Raw genomic sequence first — 23,737 nt, 5'->3', positions numbered from 1 at the left:
TCTGCTTCTGCCCCTAACTCTGCATACCTGAGCTTTTTCCTTTCATATGCTTCCTCAACTAAGGCCTCCCACGGAACAGTCAGCTCTATGAAATATACTTTCATTCTACTCCTAGACCACAAGACTATATCAGGCCTTAGCTTTGTAATGGCTATTTCCTGGGGAACAAGAAGCTTTCCTCCTAAATCCTAAATTACCTGATAGAGGGGCTTTAAGTGTGTTATGTCTTCCCTACTGCACCAACATCCAGGTAATTATAATCCAGGAATCTAGACCTCAGGTAGAGGTCCCCATCAGGCGCCAGGACACACTGCATGCGTTGGTTCATAGCAGAAAGTATAGTCTCAGGTGGGAGATAAACCCCTCCCCCCTACCTACCTATCTGTTAGTTGCTATGTCCACAATACTATGTTTACATTTTAAAATTCATCTCCTTTGCTATGTTTTTGCCTCCCATCTGAAACAACTCCGGATTTTTTGAGCACAGAAAACGTGAACTTTTGAAACCCTGCTGACCCAGTTTTAGTTTGAAAATTCCGGGGGTTGTGTTGTAGTCTAGACAGGCAAAAATGGAGACCTTTGGAAATGATAATGTAAACACCCATGGTCGCTTTCTGACTGATCAACCTCGACTACCAGTGGTGAATACAACACAGATAACAAATTACACGCATGACTGACCTTGTTGTTTTTGCTAGCAGCTGTTGTGCAGTTAAATTCTGCATTTAACAGTGCAGCTGTCTTTGCTCTTCCTCGTTCATGGTATTTTATTGCAAGTAACCAACTGCAGAGTGGACAATCTGCTTTCTGTTTACACCAGCTCACACATGCCCATTGTACGTGATTGCTCAGGTATGTATGTGTTTTCAGGTGTCATAGTCTGCACGGAGATCGTTTGTGATAAGGAGCTAAAACAGTCACTGGACAGAGATCGTAAACGAAAACGTAGTAGTGTAGATTTAATATGTCTATCTGTCTGGAACAAGCCTTTAAGGAAATCCAGCCTGTAGTGTGTGTAGTTTTCTGCCAAAAAAAAACATACATGGACACATGCCCTTATGAGAGAATACCAACAGACCTGGAACATCACTTTGCTCTTAAACTGCATCACTATGAATCAGCGATGTTGAATTATTCATTCACACTGGATGTTCACTGTGATCACACAACACCAGCACATTAAAGAGTCTGCGTATTGATTTTCCTAAGATGAATGGAAAACAATGGCAGCCTGCAAGTAATGCTTCAAAAATATTGTTACAATGTTCAACAAAATGCTCATGGTCATGATTAACATAGAGTACACATAACACATGTGTTGGCCTTTAAACATTCTGGGTAATTGTGGGATGATATATATATATGATATATAAGATACCGACAAATTTAGTTGTTGGTATCTTATATGCAGTCATGTGAAAAGATGGAGATCAGGACTGGACTGGAAAGCCTCACACCTTTCAACAATGTGTTTAAATGCTCCATCTTTGACACTTGAGTGTCTGAAAATGTTGGCATGTTCTCTTAAGTTTATTAGAACATAGATTGTGGTTTTATAGCTCTGTCTATCTTTCTGTCAGTTACATTCACCTACAGTGAACTTCAGTGCTGCGAACTGAGGATGAAGATGAAATGTCAGAATACACATCAGATGATCAGACAGGTTAGAGACAAACTGTTTGTCCAGATCATGTAAAACCACTTCATTTGTTAAAACTTTGAGGACACAATGGCAGTAAGTACAGCAGGTCAAAGGTGAAGCAAGTATTTCTGTCTTTAAATGACCTTGAGACGTGTATATATTCTGTCTGATCATTTTGTTACTTCTGTCACTCAGAACTCAGTGATTAATACAATCAGCTGATTCAGACATGAATATTTCGTCAGACACTGCAGATCTCTGGTAGATGGAAACGTAGCTTTATTAAAATAGCTGGGAGCTGTTTGCATAGTGTGCAGATCCTCTGTCTGACTTTGGCCTTCAGATTGATTTTTTGATCCAGCACCTGTGAAAGTCTCTTTACACCCTGTTTGTCCAAGAGTAAGAAGGTGACATGTTTGTGTCCATATCTCAACATGTCCTCACTTCTTTAATGTCTTGTGACTGATGCCAGGTCAGGGGTGTCTGCTATACCACCTTCATGTGATAAGTGATTTTACCTCCATTTGTACTGAATTCCTCTGCCTCCATGTTGTAATGATGGATTAACCAGTACAGGCGGTTCTAAACTCAAACAACTGATCACACACACATGCTGTCTGTCATTCACACTGCAATCACTGACACTAATTATGACCACTGCACAACATTAAAATGATCACTCATTATCACCCGTAAATGAGGCCAGCTGTCACTGTCACAGAGCTCAGCAGGTTGTTGTGATGGTACACAGTATACACAATGTGGCGGTTTGAGTGAGAGTGGGTAGGGGAAGGGTGTAGGGGCAGGATTGGTTTTGGGTTCTCAGAGAGCTCAGGTCATGTCAACTACCAGATTACAATACAGAGGCAGCTGAGTGCTGATTGACAAGGTACCACTCAGTTTAGAAGGTAGGATCCTGAAAACACTCAGTAATGTTTGTGGACTAATTCTCCACACACTGTGCATCCTACCATACAGACACATGACAGATCTATGTCTGTCTCCCTGCAGGTAACCGTCCCTGTATCATGCTGACAGGACGTGTCCATCCTGGTGAATCGAACGCCAGCTGGGTGATGAAGGGAACCCTGGAGTTTCTGTGCAGCACTGAGCCGGTGGCCCAGAGTCTGAGGGAAGCCTTTGTCTTCAAGATCATCCCCATGCTTAACCCAGATGGAGTCATCAATGGGACGTAAGTGGGAGACAGGAACAGTGCTGGATGCAGGTGTTAGTTGAGTAGTTGGTGGAGCTTTGGTCTAACTCCAACACCCGTCTCCACTCACAGACAGAGAGAGAGAGAGGAGAGGGAGACTGCAGATGACGCAGAAGAATCCACAGTACATGTCTTAGATTAGATGTTGGTATGAGACTGCAGCAGATAAATACCATAAATGAAACGTATAAATCAATTAATGATCACAGAGTGAACGCTTGTGTGTGTTTGTTAAATCAGCTGCTGTAGCTTGTGTGAGTGTATGTGTGAGTGGAAGTGTCTTGCTCTCAACAGAGTTAAGGGGAGTTTATAAGATATCAGTCTCTTAAATGAAGCCTTTGGACAGCTGTGGTAAGGTGATCTTTTCAATAGGACTTGTAGTTCAACACAAGTTTCGTCTTAAAAGCTGTGTGTGCCTAGGGAGACAGAGGGGATTGTGTGTTGGCTGGTGTCTGGTGGCCACAGTCGCTATAGCAACAAGTGTCTCAGCAGGTGCTACTGACAGTTACTAGGCAGAAATGGGCAAAGCTGACTCTGAACATGTCAGGACCGGCCAAAATGACCTCACAATAATGGTTTTTAAACAAAATTGTCCTCACAATTATAAAAATACATGTACACACATGCAAAGAACTACACATCAACACACACACACCCAAACAAGTACACGTAAATACACTGTGTTGATTTACCTTAGAGTTGCTCTCACACCTGAGTTTAAGGGCTAAGAGTTAATTAGCCAAACAAAGGGCTGTTTGAAGGTTAAGCTTACACAAGTTCCCAACACCACACACACACACACACACACATACATTGAAAGACACAAACTCCATTACCACCATATGAATATCAACTGTATAAGTGTCTCAAGCTTTTTGGAGGCTCTATGGTAGACAGCTCTACTGCCACACACATCAATACACACACGCACATTGACAGACACACACAAACACTATCTTACTTTTTTGATATTCACCTTCAAAATAAGAGTCTCTGTAAAAAGAACATACTGGAGGTTCTGTTTGGCAGCTCTACTGCTACACACAAAACACAGACGCACACTTACTCACACACACACACACACACACACACACACACACATATATATATATATATATATATATATATATATATATATATATACCAGTGGCGATTGCTCTGAGACTGCAAGGGAAGCTCAGCTTCCCCTAAAATGTCAACAAAATAATTGGTTAAATATGTGCTGTTGTGGTTACATTTCATTGACTAAATATGCGCTAGAACACGTTCATCTTTTGTTCAGAATCAGCTACTATCACAGGTAACCGATACGACTTCCTTCTGATTCATCCCCGCATCGCCACAGAGTGGGTTGTTCCACTGCAGCGAAACTAGACGGTCATTGGATAAATGCTGGGCTTTGTCCCGCCCATCGGACGCTCAGCGTCTCTGGGGGTCTATGGGACAGTGGGCTGGCCCAGACGCTTGGCTTCTGCATGATGATTGGATGATCTGTCTGAGGCTGAGTCCCTTTTTGATTGACCGCGAAATGAGCGAATCAGCAATCTTGAAGTATAAGCATGCACCGGAGCAGTTTTCAAGTTTTTCATTCCGTTGTTCGGAGTTGATCTGGAGACGTTGCGGAGCCTCAGCGACTTTGTCTTTGTTAAAAACGACTAGCGTTGTGTTTGGCGACTCTCTTCTGTCGCTCTGCGAATTTACATATAAATAAACGGACAAGTTTTATGATGTAGGCCGAAAATGAGCTTCCCCTCCTTATAAGACCAGCAGCCGCCACTGATATGTATATATATATTGACAGAAACACACAAACACCATCTCCACGATTTCAATTAGCCTTTAAAATAAAAGTCTCAACATGGTAAGAGGAAATTATTGGCTATGTTGTACACAACCTTATGCAATTTATACTGCCAAACACAGAAATACAGACACTTTCAAAATAAGAGTCTCAAAAAGGTAAGAGGTAAGGTAGGTAATAAAAGTGTGATCTTAGAAGCCATCATCTATATGGGGATATAGTGGTATAGCTTTATTGCAAATCAACTTCTGTTAGGGCATGTACATGTGCGTATGCATGTCTTGCTATGGTTGTTGGGACAAATTTGGGTTTAAACAATCAGTGTGAGTGATACCTGCAGTGACTGAGGTCAGTGTCAGGATAAGTCTCTATGACATAAATGAAACTGAAAGTGACGTCCTTTGTACATATTGAAACGTGAGGAGTGAAGTAAACCCACCAAGCAGCAGGCACATTCAAAATTTCAAAGTTTATTATTATTATTGGTTATTATTTTGGACATTTAATGCCTTTATTTGACTTGACAATGTAGAGAGACAGGAAATTTAGGGACAGAGAAAAGGGGACTGACATGCAGCAAAGAGTTCGGCTGGTTGCGAGTTGAACCGAACTCAGCTGGTGAGGAGAATGTTAAATATCTGGGACAGATGTTTCTCTGACGCTTGACTCCTGTGGTATGGACATTCCTCTGTGTATGTCGTTATATTCAATGATTCAATGACTATAGAAACATGTTATTATCACTGGGGTTTTATAATGAAAATATATTTCAGCATAGACTTCATATGAAAACATAGCAACAATGAAACTTCACTCAAACTGGATGTAAATACATTGGAGGTTGATTTAAGATGTTGAAACAACTGCATAATTTTTGTACTGATGACAGTCTCCCAAAATGAATCCCAAAAGATTCATTTATAAAACTAATCCCAATGTGATGACAGTGTGATATGATTGAAAGCTCCAGAGAGTCCTGAGTAAGGAAAGTTAAGTACAAACTATTTCCAATCAAGAGAAACCTGTCATGCATAGGCAGAAATCCCGGGGGGACGGGGGACTTGTCCACCCCTTCCTGAGGGCTGTCTCCCCCATTATATTACTGTAAACCTAAATCTACTGCCTGCTACGATCTGATACACAATAACCTGGCACAGTGGTTGTGGCTCAAAGAAAATTAAAACAGATATACATTATTTTTTCAGTGCAGCAAGGCGCAAAGTAAACCCCAGTCATATCAAGGCATTGTGCTTATGGAAACTGTTGCTTCCTGTGTGTGGCTGCTTCCTTTGCAGACTAGAGACTTGGTACTAGAGGTGGGTGTGGCAAAGGATTGTCAGTACCTGGGTTCATCAGTAGACCTGGCACACCTGGGCCCTGTGTGCTAGTGCTTTTAAAACCAAGTTGGAGCTCAGTTCTGGTTCTCTCTCCTACCTGAGGCATCCGTTTGGCTTGGTTGGCATTTGGTTTGGTGTTGTTTCTGTTACTGCACCGTACAACACTGCATTCACATACACTTCTTCACTCATGGTCTCACTCACACTGCTGATCTTACATATTACACATGCCATTGTTAGTTTAAGTTCTCCTCCTAGATTTATTGTCTGTTTTTTTTTTTAAATAAAAAAAATTCTAATTGGCTTGTCTGTGTGCATCTCCCTTTTTTGTCATGGCCGTGTGGCCCGGTTTGTGACAAAATGATAACACAATGGTGTCATTAGGAAAAGGAGACAGACAGAGGAGCAGACACACACAGACAGATGCAGGACAGACACCCCTCTTCACAAAGCAATGGTCCTTTTAACTTCATTGTTGAAGAGAAAGAACATCCCGCTAAGAAGCTCTACATTATTAACGTATGAAGTTAATGTAAAGCTCTTTGTGTGATTAAGAAAGAGCAGTGGGGCAGAGTCGCTTGTTGACTGATGTAGAGAATATGCTTCTGATATGTAATGCATGCCTTCTGACCAGGTGCCTGGTGATACACAAGTCAATGAAATAATTTAAAACACAAACTACCTCTGTTCATTCACCTGCTGCTCAACACTACACTAATTACAACCTACTACTTCCATGGTATAGTCTGATCGTAGTGATGTTTGTTTGATGCGTCATATTCTCAACATAATGAAACTGCTCATGGGGTCAGACTAACATCTGATTTACAACAGTTACAGCTGACTGGTGTGTAAGCTCATCACCACCTCAGAGGCAGAAGAAGCCTTTGTGGGGCAGGAGGTTCACTCATCAGTGTATCATCTTCATCTTTGATTTAATTTCTCCTGTTGTGCGCCAACTCAGTTCATGTGAAAATAAGAGAAAAGAATAACATCTCTGCAGCTCCAGTTGTGGTTCTAAGTTCAGCCGTGTCTGTAGCTTTAGCTGTCTTAAATAACTGTGGTTCCAGCTGTGAGCAGACTGTGACTGTGATGTTTATTTAGTTACATTCAGAAAATACAAAAACAGACAGAGAGACCACAAAGGATAGGAGGAGCTATTGAGCAGAGAGGTGTCTGTTCCTCCTGTAAAAATCTTGTCCATGTGTCAGGGTCTGTGATGTGGTCTCCTCTGTCATAAAGTTTGGACTCTTTTTATGTGGCCGTAGGAAATAAATTGCAGATGTACCAGATCCAGACGCTGTCACAATCCACCTCTGCTCTTACCTGCTCTCTCTGGGGTTTTTCCATTCGTCCTTATTTACTCTCCCGACACGCCCCCTCATCAGTCCTCATCCAACTCACCTGGTTGCGCAGCTGCTGCTGCTCTCCAATCAAGCCCATACTTAAGCCTCTCCAGTTGATCCACTCGTTGCCAGATTATTCACGCTTCTATGCCTGATACACCAGCGTCTACCTGCAGACTGGTTTCCTAGTTTGGTGTCTGTCTGATCCTTTTTCTCTGACCCAGCTTCAGCTCTGGTAAATGCTCTGACGTTTGGTCTCTGGCTTCTCCACGGCTTCAAGTATCTGTTGGTTTCCTGCTCAAAGACTCTGCTCCTAAAAAAGCGATTCAATTCACCACTTCCTGGTTTGGCCCGCTCGTCTCTCCTGCTGCCCAGTGTCAAACTGTAAAGACCACATAGCATATTATCCACCATTGCTCCTTCAACAGGTAAACAACATCCTCTTTAACTACCTATCCTGTGTGGTTCCGCTGTGGAAAGAGATCTGTCACATACCTGTTGGTGTCTGAGGTCCACAGATTGACTCTTTGGCTCATCGGCTCCACAACTCAGCTCCACTCTCCAGCTGAACACACGGAGCTCCTGGCTCTCCATTCCCCATCATCAGTGCCTCTTCTTCGGCGCCTGCTGATCCAGTGTGAGCCCATCGTGGGCAGTATTGGTTTATGCACATTCCTGTTGCCACCTGAGGCTCCTGCTCTGCTCCGACTCTCTGAATCATCAACTTGATTCCCCTGTCGAACAAGCGGGCTTCTAGGCTCCCCACTCCCAGCCTTGGGTGTCTCTGTCCTCGGCCACTTGGCTTCATCACCTACCTACTCCAAGGGTCTGCACTACTACTGAGAAGAATTACTCACCTGCTGGGCAAAGATATGAACCGGTTATACTCACCTACCTCAAAAGATCTCATCTGCCCATAATCCCCATGAACTCTCTCCTGTTTACCCACCTACCTGCTGATGACAATTCCCCTTTTCTCCAATACCCACCTGTGTGGAAAAAAATCTCTGCTGGTTCATAAAGGTCATTACAAACTATATCCAGTTGTGTGCTGCATTTGGGTCCATACCATACCTGTTTCAGACTCGGGCTTAACCAGTGGTGAAAAAATAAGCCATAACTTCTGTTATCTCTCATCTTAAACAAAAGTAACATTTGATTTTAGACCTGAATTCACTCCAGAACTGAAAAACATTAACCAAATCACAACTCTAATTTCATGAAAACTTAGTTGAGGAAAGCCTGGTACCATCACAACTGTAGTTAAGTGGTTCATGCGCTCTGACTGATTCACTGAAATGCCTGTCAGTAGAAGAGGAACTGTAAAACTGAATGTTGTTCAGGACTCTTTATCATACTGGTTAATAGCCTCAGTATCTATCTCTTGTTTTTGAGTCATTAAACGTCACATGTCATTTGAATAGTCCATCCATCAATCCATTTTCTTCCATTTATCTGGGGTTGGATTGCGGTGGCAGCAGGCTAAGCAGGCGCTTTCAGACATCCCTCTCTACAGCAACACTTTCCAGCTCCTCCTGGGGATCCCAAGGTGTTCCCAGGCCAGATAGGATATGCAATCCCTCCAGCGAGTTCTGGGTTTACCCCAGGGTCTCCTTCCAGTTGGACATGCCCGGGAAACCTCCCAAAGTAAGGTGCCTGGCAGGCATTCTTATCAGATGCCTGAACCACCTCAGCTGGTTCCTTTGCCTTTCCGGCTCAGCTCCCTCTTCACCACAATGGTCCGGTATAAGATCCACATTACTGCTGACACTGCACCAATCCATCTGAACGCCTTCACTTCGGGCAGTAACTCACCCCCAACCCGAAGAGAGCAGTCCAACTGAGAACCATGGCCTCAGACTTGGAGGTGCTGATTCTCATCCCAGCCCCTTCACACTCTGCTGCAAACTGTCTCAGTGAGCCCTGGCGACCATGTTTGGATGAAGCTAACAGAACCACATCATCTTCAAAGAGCAAAGATGCAACTCTGAGGTTCCCAGAGTGGATACACTCCTCACCTCAGCCGCACCTTGGGATCCTATCATGAATATCGTAAACAAGATTGGAGACAACATCGACAGCCGTGGTGAAGTCCAACACTCACTGAAAACGTGTTTGCTCCTCCTGAATCTGAGGTTCGACGATCAATTGACGCCCCCTTTTCAGCACCCTGGTGTAAACCTTCCATATAGAGGAGACCCTCTCGCTCCCCAGAGAGAACTACAACACCGCATTACTCCACTGGGGGGTTGTGAGTAACCACACACCGACCTAGCACCTGTCACCCTGGGCAACTCTGGAAAAGGAGAGAGTCCAGCCTGTCTCCAGGAGTTTGGCAGACGAATTCTGACTTGGTGTCTTTTTTAGTAGTTTCACAGCTTATTTGCATTGATTGATTGATTTGATGACACTTAGCTCAGTCAACCTTACCATCTGACACACACAATAACAAAGGAACACCCTTGTCCCATTCCGAACCCACAACAGTGTAGTAGGACCCATATCCTACCGCAAACAGAGGTGTCTCCTATTCCCGCCTGACATAACTCACAATGGGCTCCATGCAATGCCAGGACAGCCTAGGCTTCCCTCTTTTGCAAACTGCTCTGTCTTCATGCATCATTTATGAGGGAATACTCACATCAGCTGTTAACCAGAATTAATTTTCTGTGTGCTGCCTAGTTTATGAATATTATTATCATGTTAAAATGCTCATGTGAGGATGAGAAGTCACACATAGAAAAACCACCTCCCATATACGCTCATGTTATTTATCTAATTCTGTCAATGTGCTGTTTATTTTATTGCCATTGTGTTAATTTGATTTTATGTTGCCCCCTGTTTCCACTAGAGGGAGCCAAGAGGTACAGGTGCTGTGGTGCTAAGATAAACATGCCCATGTGTAACAGGAAGCAAATGATAATTTTTTAGTCAAGTGTGCATCATGTAATATATGGTTTATCCATTTTTCTATTCACATAACCTTTGCCTTCTGGAGTGACCTCCATAAAACCAAATACAAAGACGAGTTAAAAACCAGTACTCCTACTGATGTGTGGAGGCTTTACTGATGTTATCCTCAGGATCTGTTATTGAAACAGTTCTCCATTATAGTACCAGTGTACTGCTCCATAAATCCCCACCTGTCTCCTCTGCTGTATCTCCCCAGGAACCGCTGTGATCTGAACAGTGAGGACCTGAACCGCCAATGGTGTAAACCAGACCCTGTCCTCAGTCCAACCATCTACCACACGAAGGGCTTCCTCTATTACCTGAACTGTATAGGACGACCTCCATTGGTGAGATACATAGACAGAACTTGGTGTTACCTGAACACACCTGTCCTCTGATGCTGTGGGCTGGTTCTGCTCTCAATAAGTAACAAGTTTCTCTGATGATGTGGTCTCTTGAGTGCTACCTAACTTCATATTTAAGCTAATTGCATTTGTATGCAGCATGGTACTTAGCGGTTTGAAGTTCTGTTACCAATGAAGGAAATCTCTTAACATTAACCTAAGTTGCTTGTACCCTAAACACACCCTGACCATAATTCAGTGTGTTTAGGGTACAAGGGTTAGTCTCTTTATGATGTTTCCTCTTTATTTATTTAAGTCACAGAATGAATGAGATTCAAGCTAAAAAAACTATAGTAGATTTAAAATTCAATGTGAAACAACTTCAGCATTTCAGCAGAATATTCACCAGATGTATAAAGAGACTGATTCGACAGTGATGCATCCCTTCAAACAGAGCAAAGCAAAGGAGCATCAGAACTTCTCACAAACCACTACAGCAAAAACATGATTTAGCTAATAGTTTATCTGTAGACAGCTGAAATTCAGATTAGACTGTTGGAAAAAAATAACAAGATCAAAGAAGAAGCAGAATAATGACTGACTGCTTCAATTTAACTCATGTTAATCCCCCAAAAAGCCACAGCGAGAGAGACAGAACAGTGTTTAAAACGAGATAACCTCTTACATTTCTTCTGGCAACATTGAAGAAGAAACAATTTTATTGAGGAATTAGGTATTGCTTCCCTCAAAGCATAAAAAGGGAAAAATATTGCTCAACTGAAAAATCCAGCAGAAAACAAAACCACCTGCCAAACTGTCCTACAGCTGACTTACACCAAGCTAGGAGAAGAATACAGCCAAAGACTCAAGTGAGTGAGATGTCACAGAGAGAACCTACAACCTAAGAAATGATGTACGATTGATGTAAAAAACCCTAACCCTAAACCGAAATAGTTTTAAAGCTAGCTTAGCTTTAAGGCTAACCGATAACCTTCAACAAACCCTGGCAATGGTTACCAAGGAGTAGCAACAATAGCAGTGCAGTAGCAGCACTTGGCTATAAGGGCCCATTACCTCTCTGTAAAGAAAGAAGGGATTTGTAAAGGCTGGAAACTAAAAACCAAAGAGGCAGAAGACACAGACACTGTCATGACAACAGTCAGTATACTGTATATAAGAATGGGACTGTCATGGTGCAGCTGGACTTTCTCCCTATAAAAAAGGCAGAACAGGAGAAGACTACCACCACTGACAACACCCACTCCTTGCCAGACGCAGACATCACCCCACCCCCAACTGCACCACAACTGACCAGCCCTGTGAGGACAATTATAATGAAAATATTTTCTCCATTCGTGAAGATGAGATCAATTACGACCAAGCCCAGAGAAGTGTACTAATCTGTGGGGATCTTGATGCCAGGACAGACACAGAACTAGATTCTATTAATCAACAAGGAGACAAACATATATATCTGGTCAGATTAGCATTCTGCTCCCCTCACAACCCCATAGCAACAACTTTGACAAAGGTGTAAACAAAATGGGCACCAAGTACTACAGCTCAGTCAAACATCGGATCTGTATATCGTCAACAGCCAGTGATCCTGATGGTATTTTAAATGAAATGCTTAAATTTACCAATCATAAGTTCAACATTGCCATATTTTAAAATTATTAAACTTCCTTCTGATCACTGGAAATTTCCCTGACATGGAGGATTGATGAACGGTCAGATATCCCTGATCTGACAGAAATTAAATGTATACTTTTTGCACTTGTCAAGTATTGGGGTCCTCTTATAAATAAAGACTTTGAGAAATGGGACAAATACCCAGTCGCAACAATGTATGCCAAGCTGAACTAGGCCAAATCCCCCTTTTAATCAGGATACAGAAAAGAGCCCTCAAATTCTACAAATACCTAAAAACATGTGCGCTCTGCTCCCACCATTACAAAGCCCTTCACGAGCAATAGGAGAACACAGAGAGGAGTCCCAGAGCCAGCTGATCATGAGGCTCAGCTCCTCCAACAGCAGCAGGCCTCAGCACAGCTCTCACACTATCTGGACCAACCAACCTTTAGCTCAACACAAAGACAATGACATTAACTACTGGACATGTGCCACACAAAACTAACTTCTAAACACACAGTACACAGCAGCAGACCATCTGACCACGATGAGGGATCAGAGACTAAGAAAGACCCTGACTATGTACACACTCATTGATCGCAGCCTGGCAATAGAGACTGCCTGACACAGGCTGACCTGACTGTGGACAGAGCTGGCACAGCCCGTCTTCTCTTGGCAGAGACAGGTGGAGACACATCAACATTTTCTGCTACATTGAAGAACATTTGAATACATTCACAAAAATTCTATGTAAATTTAAAAGTTTTGATTCCCTCTGTGACCACACTAAAATTCAATATGTAGGCTACTTAAAGAAAACAGTGTCAGCGCAAGAGAAGCAGCAAGATATGTGAGAGCAAGACGCATGTTTTTTTCCTTTATTCTGATAGCTACAGTTAGAGAGAAAGGAAAGTCAGGGAGAGAGAGAGGTTGGCATGCGGGCCACAGGTCGGACTGGAACCCGGGCTGCTGTGGTTAGGACTAAATAGTATGCACTCTACGAGGTGAGTCACCGGGGCAATCTAGGTGTCATTTTCTTCACTTCATCATTCCACACAAAGGTTATCTCCCTGATTCTTTCCCTGTACCTCTGCTCCAGGTTTTCTGTGACTACCACGGCCACTCAAGAAAAAAGAATGTCTTCTTGTATGGCTGCAGTGTGAAGGAGACTCTGTGGCAGTCAGGCTCTGCTGTTGACACTGTGGGACTGAAAGAGGACCCTGGATACAGGGTAAGACCCACAGTGTGACACACACTACCAGCACAGTTTATCTATCTATCTATCTATCTATCTATCTATCTATCTATCTATCTATCTATCTATCTATCTATCTATCTATCTATCTATCTATCTATCTATCTATCTATCTATCTATCTATGAGATTTATCGTTTAAGGAAACTGGTAGTTAAAGGTGTTGTGTAAGATCGTGCTACTTGCTCCACCTCCATAGGGGGCAGCATATCACCTTTCCCTCCTGTCCAGTTAGACATGTTGTTGTTGTTTCCCCCATGTTCCTTATAACTTATATGTGCATTTATTGTTGATAGTTAAAATTGTTGCCAGCTCTGAAACAAATTATGAAAACCAGTGTTTTTATTTACCTATAAAAAAATATGAAGGCAAAGGGATACTGCATGACACATGGATGTCATGCTACAGCAGCATGAGGAAGGGATGATGACATCATCACAAAGGCAGAATCAGAAATAACAAAAGGTAAAATACTACAACAGTCAAAAAGATAAATGCTGCAATGGAGGAGCTTGGATCATGTTCTCCAGAAGTTTGCTGCCTTCTTGTGAAACTGAGGAAATCATTAAAGGCTGTTTACTGAAGGTTAAAGCTCAATTTGAAAATATCGCTCTAGTTTTTATCAATGTTTATGCACCAACTAATGTACTGGATGTTTTATGTGACAACATCAGAAACTGTAGCAGCGATGAGTATTTGTTTTTAGGTTTGAAGTGATTTTAACTGCACTGAAAATCCAAGACTAGACAGAAATCACTAGGAGATTCACCCTGCGGTTGAAACCCTAGGTTCAGACAGCTGACTGAAGCACATGAGCTGTCAGATGTGTGTAGGTTTTTTAAATAAAACTCACAGGTAGTACACGTGGAATCACTCTAAAGACAATGTGATATATTTAACACTGAATTGCTTCATGACAAAGCTTTTAAAAATGTAAGTCTGTTTTTGCCAACGTCCAACAATGTTGGGATGTTGGTAAAACACAGACTAAACAGCTGTGTCAGCAGTTCGCTTGCAATGTCAATGAGACATCACTAGATCTTTGAGGGACCTGGAGACTCAGGTGGTAGAACTGCAAAGTTTAGCAGAGTCTAAATCAGTCCTTTATCGTCCTTTAAGGTTCAACTTAGGTTTTGTAGCCAAGATCTAGGTGCTCTAAGGTGACATTGCGAGTGTTCTGAAAGTTAATGTCAGTCTGAGTACTCATTTTAGTGTTCAGAGGGGGGTCAGACAGGGCTGCTGTTTGCCCAGCATGCTATACTCTGTGGCCATTGAACCTCTGCTCAATAAACTGGAACAGTCTGAATGGTGTTTGTTTTCCTGATTGTGATGTCCCTTTTTAAACTTTCAGCGTAGGCTGATGTTGTCATTGTCCTGGTTAACTCACAGAAAGACATTGATGTTTTAATGAACACTGAATCAGTTTGGGTGCATATCCTTTGCTATGGTAAATTGGGACCGACTCAGGTAACCTGGTGGTTTAGTCTGAGGAAAAAAGGAGGGCTGAAATACCTTGGAGGGTTTTTTTTGTTTTTTTTTTTTTTTTTTAAGGCAATGAAATGTTTTTACAAAAAAACTGGGACAAAGTTTTGGAAAACGTCAAAAGGCTTAAGTGGAAATGGATTTTACCTAAAATGTCCAACACAGGTTGTGTGCTTAATCTGGTCTCTTCTGCTTTGTGGCATTAGTTGGCCTGCATCGATCCCACAGCTTCTATCCTGTCACAGATCCAGAGGGTTTTAGTAGTTTTTTGTTTTTTGTTTTTTTTTTTGGGACAAGTTGCAGGGCCTGGTCCATCTGGCCAATAGAAGCGCTGCCTTCCACCTTCAGTTTATCCAGAGACTGCTCACTGGACCTACAGACCTGGTGTGGAGATCTTTATCCTGTTGCATCTTGCAGCGGTTTGGTGTTTGGGACTTCATCTGGCTCTATTCCTGATGGACTCCAAAAAGTTAGACACTTTATCTCTGACAGCTTTTTATAGGAGTATCTTTTCAGTATGGACTTTGCTGAAGAAGCAGAGACAGGAGCAGACTGACTCTCTGTACTGGCTCCTACAGGAGCTTGTACTGTTTGGGTTTTTTTGGCTTGTCCGAGCTGGAGGACCTACTCTGTCCAGACTGCTCCACACTGCAGGAGTTTCCACTCTGGGGCATGTGGTGGAGCTGGCTGGACCTCGTCTAGATGACCCTATTGAACTTGCTCCTCGGCTGGGATTAAGATCTATCTGGGTGATAGATCAGTTGTTGGCAAGCACTGGAGAAAGAAGCAGACAGGACATCAATGTTCTCTTTTAAATTACTTTTGGTGACAGTTCACTGCTGCCGAACTTTATGGACCCTTTTCCTACCATAAGACTTTTTCCCGGATTTTAAAATCTGTTCTGTTCTGTTCTCTCTGGTCAGCCCCGCTAAAAGAGTCATTATTTCCAATGTGCCCCCTTTTCTGAGGAATAAGATGTTGGACAATGAGCTGACCCGACACGGACAGTTAGTGTCGCCGATCAGATTGATCCCTCTCAGCTGTAAATATCCACACCTTAAGCACGTCATGTTCTTCAGAAGATAGGTGTTCATGATCCTCAAAAAAAATAACAAGGAACTGAATTTAGTTTTCAGGTACCGCATCGATGAATTTGAGTAAACTGTTCACGAAGGTTCAAGCCCAAATAGCAAACAATAAGTACGTGTTTTTTTTTAATTTTTTTTTATTGTTTTATTTTGTTTTTGTCAGGATGCTGCTTTATTATAAACATGTGTGACATAAAACTTGGTTCTTTAAACATTAATGGAGCTGGAGAGGATGTTAAGAGAGCCTCTCTGTTTAGTCTGATTAAGATCAAGAAGATAAATGTAATGTTCCTTCAGGAAACTCACAGCACTGCTGATAATGAATCTGGCTGGAACACGGAATGGAGTGGGGGGGCCGTCTTCAAGGGCAGTAACAGTGGGGGAGTTGGTGTCCTCTTTTCTGAAGATTTCCCACATTGTTCCTGTACTGTTCATGAAATCATTCCAGGTCGGCTGTTGAAAATATGTGCTGACTTTGAAAAAGTAAAAATTTTTATAAATGTGTATGTTCTGAGTGTGGGTTCAGAAAGACTGTTTTTTTTGGACACGTTAAAAGATGTTGTTAGTGATTGTAGCAGTGAAGAGCATCTATTTCTGGGTGGTGACTTTAACTGCACAGAAAACCCTTCATTAGACAGGAACCACACGCTGCTTCTAAGAGTTGTCTCATTAAGCTGCTAGAAACTTTTGAACTGTGATGTTTGGAGACATTTTCATAAAAGTCAGAGGCAATGCACCTGGGTTCACTCCAAAGATAACTTTTTATCTCTGGCCAGACGTGATCGACTTTATTGTTTTGAACATTACATTAATGTATTGAAAGGTTGTTCTATCAGTCTGGTCGGTATATCTGATCATTCCCTTGTACAGTTTTCCATTTTTATAAAAGATGTGAAATGTAAAAGTGCGCACTGGCACTTTAATGTCTCTCTGCTGTCCGATAATGTGAAAAATCACAGACAGACTAGAGCTGAGTACAGTTCCTTACAGCAGTGGTGGGATGTAGGGAAAGTTAAAATCAAACAGCTTTGCCTACAGTACACTTTCAATGTCACAAAGGACATGTCCAGATGTCCTGCAGGATTTAGCAGACTCCACAGGAGAATGAGAACACATTCAAGTTCTCAAAGGCAAAAGATCAGCTCTGTCTGACCTGCTGGGTATTTCTGCACAGGGTGCTCTGGTTCGATCTCGTTTCCAGAATGTGGTTAAAATGGATGCTCCCTCTCACTTTTCTTTCTCTCACTTTGGTCTGGAACATAAGACTGGTCAGAAGAGGCTGATACACTCTCTGCGGTCTGACACTGGGCAGCTGCTGCAGGAGTTGGCTCAGATTCGTCAGTGTGCTGTTGGCTTTTACCAGGAGCTGTACAAGGCAGAATTCCAGGAAGAACCAGAGGTGGCGCTGTGCTTATATGAGGTTCTTCCTAAGGTCTCTGAGGAGGATAATGTAGAGCTGGAGGTGCAGCTCTCTGCTCAAGAGCTGCAGGAGGCCCTGCAGAGCAGGAAAGTGAAGCCTTAGCAGTGGGTGAAGGACGGACTAACAGGCTGATTTTACCTGGAGGCCTCATGTGGAAGAGAGGAGGGCTTAAATATCTTGGGGTTTACCTCGGTGATGAAGCCCTCTCTTCTAAAAACTGGGAGAATCTTCTTGAAAGAGTCGAAGGCCGACTTAAAAAATGGAAGTGGATTTTACCGAAACTGTGCTTTTAAAGGTAGGATCCTGATTATCAACAACCTTGTGTCCTCTATGTTGGGGCACCGGCTGGCGCTCCCTCCTGTAAACCTGCTGTCTAGAGTGCAGGCTGTCATGGTGGATTTCTTTTGGGACCATCTGCACTGGGTCCCACGGAGTGTACTCTTTCTGCCCAAGGAGGAAGGGGGACATGGTCTCGTCCACTTGGCGAACAGGGGGGCTGCTTTCAGGCTACAGTTTATCCAAAGATTCCTGACTGGACCTGCTGACCTGCTTTGGACACCTGTAGCTCGAGCCATACTGGAGCGGCGTGGTGGGCTGGGTCCGGCTGAGTTGTTTTTGTTTTTAATGGATCTAAATGGATGTAAGTTGGACAACCTTCCATGTTTTTATAAAGGACTTTTCAAAGTCTGGGGAATGTTCTATAAGGAGCGACCAAAGAACGGTGTCTCTTTGTTCTGGCTTCTTAAAGAGCAAGTGGTTCACGGGACTTGTCTCCGGTTTGAAGCTGGGCCAACCCTGCTTCAGAAACTGTGTGAGGCCAAGATCCTCACGCTGGGCCGTGTGGTGGAGGTTTGTGGCCCTCGCCTGGACAACGCGGCAGGTCTGGCCTCACATTTGGGGATCAGGTCAGTCAGAGTGATCAGTCTCCTACTGAAAGGCTGGAAACAGTAGCGTAACAGCTAACTCCCTCTGAACTATTACTGACGGCTGCTTATTGTAACGGACTGATTCAGCCTGATGTTAATGATCCTCTTCCAGATGTGAACATTGTTCCTGTTTTTACATGTGATGGTTTGTTGTTGAAGTTGAATGTTGCTGATTACAAACTGAGCAGCATGTTTGGAAAAACAATGTACTACTTCTAGTAAAACTTTTAAATCAGAACAAACTAAAAGTTCAAGTTGACACCCCCTGGAGGACTCATTTGTCTTTGACAGAGGCTCAGAGACCTGAGTGGAGCGCCCTGTACAAACCACCATTAACAGAGGGTTGGTGATTTACAGTGGAGGGTTCTGCATGGTGTTGTTGCTGTGAATGCTTTTGTTTCTGTGATTAATCCAAATGTTGCTTATACCTGTCACTTCTGTACACAGGGAGAGACTGTTTTTCATAGTTTTTTTAGAGTGTGGTCGACTCTTGTTTCTGTTTCGGTTTTTGTTTCAGATGTTTGGTTTGTATGACAAGGTTTTATCACAACAAATGTTCCTTCTGGGCTACAGGTACAACAGGAGAGGAAAATTTGAAATGAGTACAGTTTAATTTATTAAATTTATTTTGGAGTTTTATTTTATTTATTTCTTGAAAATTTGTTATTGAGCAAATAAGTGGTTTGAAATCTCTCTCTCTTTCTCTCTCTCTAGACCATACCGAAGGCCCTGGATCGTATCGCTCCGGCTTTTTCATTCAACAGCTGCAACTATTTGGTATCAACAATAATTATAATAATCATGATTATTCCTTTCATTAATTAATCATTATCACACATAGTCTAAATTAATTGACTTTGTTTTCATAACCAGTATATTTGCCATTATAGTTTTTGTTATATTTATGATCATTATTCTCATCATCACTAACACTACCCATCACCTTATCTTCATCATTATCTCCTCCCTCAGTCTTATCATGAGTTTCATCATCACCACCATTATCATCATTATGATATTGTATTATTACTGATATGATGTGGCCTTCATTCATTTGTTGACAGTAGATATGATGTGATGTCATATCTGAGCTGCCTCCATCCTCAGGTGGAGAAGTCTCGCTCTGCCACAGCCAGGGTGGTGGTCTGGAGGGAGATGGGTGTGCTCAGGAGTTACACCATGGAGAGCACTTACAATGGCTGTGACCAGGGGATATACAAGGTGTGTGTGTGTGTGTGTGTGTGTGTAAGCGTGCGAGACTGTGTGAAGTTGGCCCATAGACATCAGGGGCCAGATGCATAAATGATGTGTATGCACAGAAAACATGCATACACCATTTCCTGCACATGAGTATTTATAAAGATAGGATGTGTCACCTTGCACATTCCTTTGACCATGTGAGCACATGGTTTTCCAGCACGGTCCAAGTTAAGTTAGGTGAGACATAACCAACTTTACAGAGCTTCATTCATTATCATCAGTATAAGTTACATAATAATTTTACAATTCATTAACAAAAATAATGTGTTTGTTCGACTGCTTCATACTATTTTAATATTTACTAATCACAGTGTTAGAGCCTGTGGAGCCCCAATAAGACTCTAGTCCCAATAAATGAAGTTCAGAATAAAACAGGACTTCACATTTGGAGTGATTGTACTAAATGATGGAGATATAAGCCTTTTCTACCATCGATCCTCATGGGAAATGTCAACTCCTTGGCTAACAAGTGTGACAAACTGGAGGCACTTGTGAAGAACCAGTGAGCATATCATGAGTGTAGTCTCATGTGTTTCACAGAGACCTTGTTAAATGACAACACCCCCGACCGTTATGTGGATTTACCCGGCTTCACTGCAGTACGAGTGGACAGAGACACCGGAGCAAGTGGAAAGAATAAAGGTGGAGGACTGGTTCTGCTTGTGAACAATAGATAGTGCAACCCCGGTCACATCACAGTGAAGGAAAAGATCTGCTGTCGGGATATTGAGCTGTTGGTCTTAGACCGTACTATGTACCGAGGTAGTTCTCACACATTGTCACCATTGTTGTTTACATTCAAACACGAGCAGAGCCTTCAGTCGTGTGTGATGTCATTCACGAGACTCTTGCGAGAGTACAGACCCAGCACCCTGATGCAGTTGACCTCTCACCTGACTGGCTTCACTCAGTGCGTTGACTGTCCCACAAGGGAAAATAAGACACTTGATCTCTTGTATGCAAAAGTCAAGCAGGGCCTTCACTTCTTCAGCTCTACCACCACTTGGAAGATCAGATCATAATCTGTTTTTGCTTCAGACTTCATACAAGCCCTATGTACTGAGGCAGGCTGCAACCACTCGCTGATTCAGGAACTTGACCCCGGAGGCCAGTGAGTCTTTAAAAGACTGTTTTGAGTGCAGATTGGAATGTACTGTAGGAGTCACAGGAAAATGATAAAAGCAAGGACCCTGACCTTGATAGAATGGTTGAATGTACCACGGACTTAACTTCTGTATGGACACTGTAATATCAGCAAGGACTATACACTGCTTTCCAAACAACAAACCCTGGATCACCAGTAACATCAAGACCCTCCTCAACCAGAAAAAGGCCTTCAGGGATGGAGACAGGGAGAAGCTCAGGTGTGTGCAACATGAGCTGAAGAGGAGATTAAAGCAGGCAAAGGAGGATTACAAAAAGAAAGTAGAGAGGAAGCTGCAGCACAACAACATTAGAGACCAGAGAGGTGTTGTTGTGTCCCCCGTAATATGTTGTGTGCCCCCCAATTGTCATTGGCACTTAGTGATGTAAATGTTTGTCTAAAGCTCCTTGCCACTTGCCCTTGTATGATAAAACGGAAATAAAACTTAAACCTGGACTTGAACTGAAAGTAAAGGACTGGTGCTTTTGTTTTAAAATACATCTACAGGAAATGGTGCTGCCAACTAAATGCTGTAACTTCACCACTTAGTCACAGACTTTCATCTTCCTGTTTACCGCATCAGTGCAGCAATATGCACCAGAGTTTAGGTAAGAAGTGTAACGTTATATTTGAGCTCTTTAGAATTGTCACAACAATGTTTTGCACTCTACCGATAAAATGGGTTTCATTCTGAAACTGATCTTAAGCAACTTGAGAGACATGTGGTTAGCTTAGTCCCCCTGGTTTAACTTACGTTAGCTAAGTTAGTGGAATAGTGGGTGGGTAGGATAGTATTCAGTGTGCAGAACACTGACATGGTTACTGATTAAGAGTCTCTGATATTGTTTTCAATTTCACTGTGCTTCTTATTCTGCGTTAGACTACTCATTTATTATGCAAAGTATGTGTCATAATTTTCAAAAATATTGTAATAAATACTATATTATAATAATATATGTGATAATTGACAGGGCTGTAAACTGTCGTTCTTGCACAATACCTTGCACCCACAGAAGAGCCAGATGTTAATGAGAAGATTAACAAGGGGACAAGTTAATCAGAATTTTAATGTCTACAGTGGAAAAGGAAAACGTATTCACCTTCGTTACAAGGTGAAAGAGGTAATATAGCAAACTAAAGCAAGATGAAGACAGAAATACACTGTTCGACTACAATCTAAGAAAAGTAATTGTATTCACTTAGTAGTCTAAATAGTGAAGAGAGAAGTCTGTGGCGACCTTTATTTTCTATATTAGGTGGCCCCCAAGTTTAACTGTTGTTACCCCCTGTGCCACCCACATGAAAATACTCTGGATCTGCCCCTGGTGTGGAAGGGGTTAAGGATCATCACTGGCTATAAAGAGAAGAACAGCCAGGCATCATCAGGTGAGTTCAACCTGTTTTACAATACGTTTGAAACAGCCTCACCTGTACTCTCTCCCACTGCTTCAGCTGCAGCTTCTCCTATGGCATCTCCTTCACAACCTGACACTGCAGCTGCAACTCTCTCCACACTGGGGTAAAGTCTCCTGTCCTTTACAGTGGAGCAGATGAGGCTGAGCCTCTCCAGAGGATCTTCAACTTAAGTTTACAAACAGGGAGGGTCCCAGTCCTGTGGAAAACATCATGTCTTGTCCTGGTCCCTAAAGTAGGACGATCGGCTGAGATAAATGACCGGTGGCCCTCACATCACACATCATGAAGACCCTGGAGCAGCTGCTACTCCACCTTCTGAAGCCACAGGTTGAGCATGCACTAGACCCCCTACAGTTCGCCTACAAAGAACATATTGGAGTGGATGATGCCATCCTTTACATGCTCGACTGGGCCCATTCTTACTTGGATGAGCCAGATGGTTACATGAGGATCATGTTCTTTGATTTCTCAAGTGCATTTAACACCATCCAACCCCTCATTCTTCTTCATAAAGACAAGCTGGAAGGGATGGGGGTGGATCCCTGCTTCATGTCCTGGATTGTGGATTACTTGACAAGGTTGGGTAACTGTCTCAGGGACAGTGATGAGCAGCACTGGGACTCCACAGGGGACTGCTCTGGCTCTGTTCCTTTTCACCCTGTACAGTGGACTTTAAATACAACTCTGAGTCCTGCCACATCCAGAAATACTCAGATGACAGCTGTTGTGGCGTGTATCAGAAACGGGCAGGAAGAAGAGTACAGGGATCTGACGATGGCCTTCAGTAAATGGAGTGACAAAAACTGCCTCCTTCTGAACACCTCCAAGACCAAGGAGGGGTCTCAAGGGAAGGACATTGAGGTGGTGCACACTTATAAATACCTAGGTGTGCACCTGGACAGTAAACTGGACTGGTCCCTGAACACAGATGCCATCTACCTGAAGGGGCAGAGCTGGCTCTTTTTCATGAAGTCCTTTGACATCTGCCGTGAAATGCTGCACGCGTTTTATCAGTCAGTGGTTGCCAGTGTACTTTTTTATACTGCAGTCTGCTGGGGCAGAACATGTCTGACATGAACACAAAAAGACTGGAAAAGCTGGTAAAAAAGGCTGGCTCTGTGCTTGGCAGGAGTCTGGACTCACTCAGGACTTGTGGAGAGACGCATGCAATGTAAGATGGAGGCCATCTTGGACAATACCAACCATCCTCTCCACAACATTCTGGCAGGACAGAGAAGCGGCTACAACTGCAGCAAACGTCTCATCTCACTGTGCTGCAGAACAGAGAGGTTCAGGAGTTCCCACTGCCATCAAGCTGCAGAACACCTCAGCCAAAGGAAGTGGAGAATGAACTAAAGTCCTTGCGGCACCAGCCTAAAATAGGCGTGGATAGACATATTAAGTCTCAAATTTCTACTATTAATCTGTGACTCTGATAAATAATTAACTTAATAAATACAAGCAAAATAACAAAATCAAC

General features: G+C 42.8%; 1 protein-coding gene across 1 annotated transcript in view; it reads left to right on the top strand.

The window, feature by feature from the left end:
* agbl1 (AGBL carboxypeptidase 1) overlaps positions 1–23,737 on the top strand; it is a 144,308-nt gene that overhangs the window by 98,974 nt on the left and 21,597 nt on the right. The window contains exons 21-25 of the mRNA XM_023397390.2: positions 2,654–2,834; positions 10,509–10,638; positions 13,367–13,498; positions 19,152–19,214; positions 19,545–19,658. Coding sequence (XP_023253158.1) covers positions 2,654–2,834; positions 10,509–10,638; positions 13,367–13,498; positions 19,152–19,214; positions 19,545–19,658 — 620 coding nt within the window. The remainder of the gene's footprint in view (positions 1–2,653; positions 2,835–10,508; positions 10,639–13,366; positions 13,499–19,151; positions 19,215–19,544; positions 19,659–23,737) is intronic.

This window comes from Seriola lalandi, unplaced genomic scaffold, assembly GCF_002814215.2.
Source record: "Seriola lalandi dorsalis isolate HSWRI2012SDOR001 ecotype SW California unplaced genomic scaffold, Sedor1 jcf7180002055008, whole genome shotgun sequence".
Lineage (NCBI taxonomy): Eukaryota > Metazoa > Chordata > Actinopteri > Carangiformes > Carangidae > Seriola > Seriola lalandi.
Note: the sequence above shows the minus strand (reverse complement) of the source record. Positions and strands in the feature narration are given on the sequence as shown.